This window comes from Corapipo altera, unplaced genomic scaffold, assembly GCF_003945725.1.
Source record: "Corapipo altera isolate COAL_440 unplaced genomic scaffold, ASM394572v1 301, whole genome shotgun sequence".
Taxonomy (NCBI): domain Eukaryota; kingdom Metazoa; phylum Chordata; class Aves; order Passeriformes; family Pipridae; genus Corapipo; species Corapipo altera.
The window spans coordinates 3,241,230-3,244,859 of record NW_020884926.1 but is presented as its reverse complement, the minus strand read 5'-3'; the positions used below and the strand labels follow the sequence as shown (position 1 = coordinate 3,244,859).

The following is a 3,630-nucleotide window of genomic DNA, read 5'->3' as shown; positions in this document are numbered from 1 at the left end:
CATAATCCCTCCTTCCCCAAATCCAAACCGATGCAGCAGAGAAGCGCAATTCATCCTCCTCGGGGCTCAGAGGACCGAGACAGGGGGAGCATCCCAGTCACCGCAACTGGCACTTCTCACACGGCGATTCCCGGGCGGTTTGAAACCGCTTTCTCAGGAATCCGGCGGGTTTCAAACGCTGTCTCGGGAGCCCAGCGGCGATGCAGCAGCGCCCCGAGCCCGGCCGGGGTGGGGGTTTCACTTGAAGGAGGGCGGCATCCTGGCGCCCAGCTCGCGGGGCATCCCCGCATCCAGCGGCCAGGCGGGGAAGCCCTGCGGCGGCCCCAGGAGCCCGGCGGGGGCCCAGCCGGGCAGCTCCGGGCAGAGGCACCCGCGGGGCAGCGCCAGCGCTGCCCAGGGCCCGTGCGAGCAGCCTGCGGGGACCGGGGGCACCGCGACGGGCGGCGGCGGGGACCAGGGCGCGGCGGGCAGCGGGGCGGGCGGCGGCGGCAGCGAGGAGGAGGAGGATGATGATGATGATGATGATGATGATGATGATGCGGGCGGGCGGCGGAAGCGGCGGCGGCGCCGGCGGTAATCGCCCTCCGGGAACATGTCGTGGAAAGCGGGATCCAGCACCCAGTCGCCGCCGCGGCTGCCGCGGCGGGGCAGGCGTCGGAAGCAGGAGTTGAGGCTGAGGTTGTGGCGGACGCTGTTCTGCCAGCCCGGCGAGCAGCCGCGGTAGTAGGGGAAGCGCTCGGCGATGAAGGCGTAGATGCCGCTCAGCGGGAGCCGCTGCTCGGGGCTGGCGCGGATGGCCATGGTGATCAGCGCCACGTAGGTGTAGGGAGGCTTCTGCGGCTCGCCCGGGTCGGTGCCCGACATCGCCGGGTCGCTGCCCGCCGCCCGCAGCTCGCCGGGGTCCGCCTCGCCCATGGCCCCACTGCGCTGCGGCCCCGCGCTGCCGCCCTCAAACCCTCTCCCCCCGTCTCCCCTCCCACCCCTCGGCCCGGCCCGGCCCGCTCCGGGAAGTTCGGGGGCGCGGCGGGGTCAGGACGGCGCTTTGGCTCCACAAACCCAAACACTGAGGAGCGAGACACAGCCAGCGACGGAGGGGCGGCCCCGGGCAAAGGCAGCCCCGGCAAAGCTCGGAGCTTGGGGGGCAAAAATCCCTGCAGTAAAAGCGGCCAAATCCATCATTTCTTACCGTTCCGGCGGGTCCGGGTACCTGGCTGCACACCCGCTCCTTACAGGTGCCAACACCCCCCGGGAAAGGGCCGCTCGGGGGTCCCTGGGGGCACCGGGAGGAGGATGGAGCAGCAGAGCTCTGCTGCAGCAACCCGGATTCCACCGGTGCTGCATCCGTGCAAGTCACTAAATCCTTCAGAATACATCCCTAAGCACAGAATTATTAGTGGGCCGATGCCAGTGATTTAATTAAAATAAACCCTCCTTTAAAAACTACTTCCTTGATCACCCTTAATTAATTAAAAACCCACAAAAGTGTCTCAATTAAAAAAAAAATCTGGAAGGGTTTTTGGAAAGAATCAGTCCCTCTTTTCCAAAAGTTGTACAGGGCTAAGAAACAGAAGGAAAAAAAATCGATGTCTATCAGATTGCTGTTCCCATTTACAAAAACTACCAACAGTGGTGGCTCATATTTTAAAAACACTGCACAGGTCTTTGAACAGAAAACTTCTACTGGGCTGGATGGAAATATTTAAATAGCTAAGAATGAAACATCCCTACTGGTTATAACAAATCTGCCAACAGCAGAAGGGAGCTCTGATGGAGCAGAGGAAAGACTCAGCAGTGTGGCCACAGTGGTTGTTTTTCTGCCCTGTGTAATGCAAAAGCAATTAAACACCACAGCACTGCTGAAAATAAAAACAGGCTGCAGCATCAAACAGGTCTCGAACACTGAAAGAACAGGGGTGAAAGGAAAAGTGCTTGAGAAGTGCATCCCCTCCTGCACAGCAAAACACAGAACTCCTCCAGATATTTAAAGATACAGAGAATACATGGCCAGGTCTTGAAACAAATTAACAGCCCGTGTTAACAATCTAAACATGAGTCATAAAAGTATAAATGGAGGAAAATGACAGCCTTTGAAACCTGTGTTCAGAAAGCCTGTGTCTAAAAGCTTATACCACCTGTCCCTTAACATACATTTCAAAAGAAAAACATAAATTTAAGACCATGCAATAATACATAAAACACTCTCAGTCACCATCTCACAGAACAAAAAAAAAAATCCCTGAAGTGCCAAATGAACACAAAAGTACAGTGTGCATATAACTGGACCACACACACTAAGGTGAAAACTTATCCATTTTTATTTTTTAAAGAAAAATATTCTTCTTTAAACACAAAGCATGAACTAAAAACCTCTGAGGAACAGCTTCTCCTTCCTTGGAGCACGTTTAACTAAACTGTACAGTGATAGAGCTCCCCAAAGAAGTATACACACATAACATACAGTCTTTCTTTCACAGGAAATAAGGTTTAGGACTTGAAATTGTCCTGCTCACCCTCTCTAGATACCCATTCAATCCCAAAGTACTCTGTACCTTACTCCCACCACAGGACACAGTGATGATAATTTCTGGATGCAAAAAAAGAAAAAAAAAAAAAAAGTGTTGGCCAAATTGGCCTTTTCTAACCTTTTAACAAATGTCTGTGAGAGAGGTTAAGACCACTGTTATTTCCAGGAATGGTGCTTGGAAGAAAAAATATAGCAGCATCCACAGGCAACACAAGCCCTTCATTCCAGCTGCCCTGTTGTAAGGAACCCAGCCAGTTCAGCAGTGTCTTACAGGTATTCCCATCACCCAAGAAAACAGAGTGGGAATCCAACATTCACAGGCCGGATCTGTTGCTTGAACAAACAGCCTAAAATTCAGTGAATCTGGCCTACATAGGCCAGTTCCCCCCACCCCACCCCAGAGTGACCAATTTAATGTCTAAAATGTTATGTAAAAAGATAAACAACTCATTCTACCAACTCCCTCTATCCCCCATCAAATAGATACGGGTACAATATTTGTCACAGCTGCCAAACTACCCAGACTGTGGAACTGGAACCAAACTCTAAAATCCAAATTCTTTCTAAGTCGGAACAGCAAAATCATCTACAGTATTTGCAAGGTCTCAGAACGTGCCTAACAAGCCCATATGCAAAGAAAAAGTACCTGGGCATTTCCAATGGAAGGTAGGAAATGGAAAAGGTCTGGAAACAGAGCTCACTTATACTCCACCTGCTCATTAACTGTTGGTATTATTAAGTAATGCTCACACCTTTATCACACCACTTTGTAAAGATCTTTTTTCCATCCCACTCCAACAATTTTTGCTGTAGGAAAAATATTAGAAAAATAAAATCTGCCCCCTGACCAACACTGTATGAAGATCAACAACATCAGTCACGAAGACTTTTACAGGGGGACCAGATCAACTTTTGTTTCCTCCAAACCAGCTTCATATAGAAAAGAGCAGCAAGATAGACACAGTATCTACGAGCTAGATTAAGGCCAACAATATAGAGACAAACACGGGCTCAGGTCTTTTGAAATGAAGAAACCCTCCAGATGTTTTTATACACCTGCACACACACACACACACACACACACACACACACACACACACACACAC

At 51.3% G+C, this 3,630-nt stretch overlaps 1 protein-coding gene across 1 annotated transcript; it reads right to left on the bottom strand.

The window, feature by feature from the left end:
* Window positions 1–237: 237 nt before the first annotated feature.
* Window positions 238–915, bottom strand: LOC113954055 (forkhead box protein D4-like). Its single transcript, XM_027657934.1, has 2 exons — window positions 552–915; window positions 238–389 (listed from the first exon to the last, which is right to left on the bottom strand). The coding sequence occupies exons 1-2, from the start codon at window positions 913–915 to the stop codon at window positions 238–240; spliced, it is 516 nt and encodes a 171-aa protein (XP_027513735.1).
* Window positions 916–3,630: the final 2,715 nt, after the last annotated feature.

Bases quoted from the DNA above. Each gene is read 5' to 3' on its own strand.
- LOC113954055 (XM_027657934.1), bottom strand. From the start codon at position 915: ATGGGCGAGGCGGACCCCGGCGAGCTGCGGGCGGCGGGCAGCGACCCG. The intron at 390-551 runs GCCGCCCGCCCG...GGCCCTGGGCAG, and splicing joins CCGGCGCCGCCGCCGCTTCC to CGCTGGCGCTGCCCCGCGGG.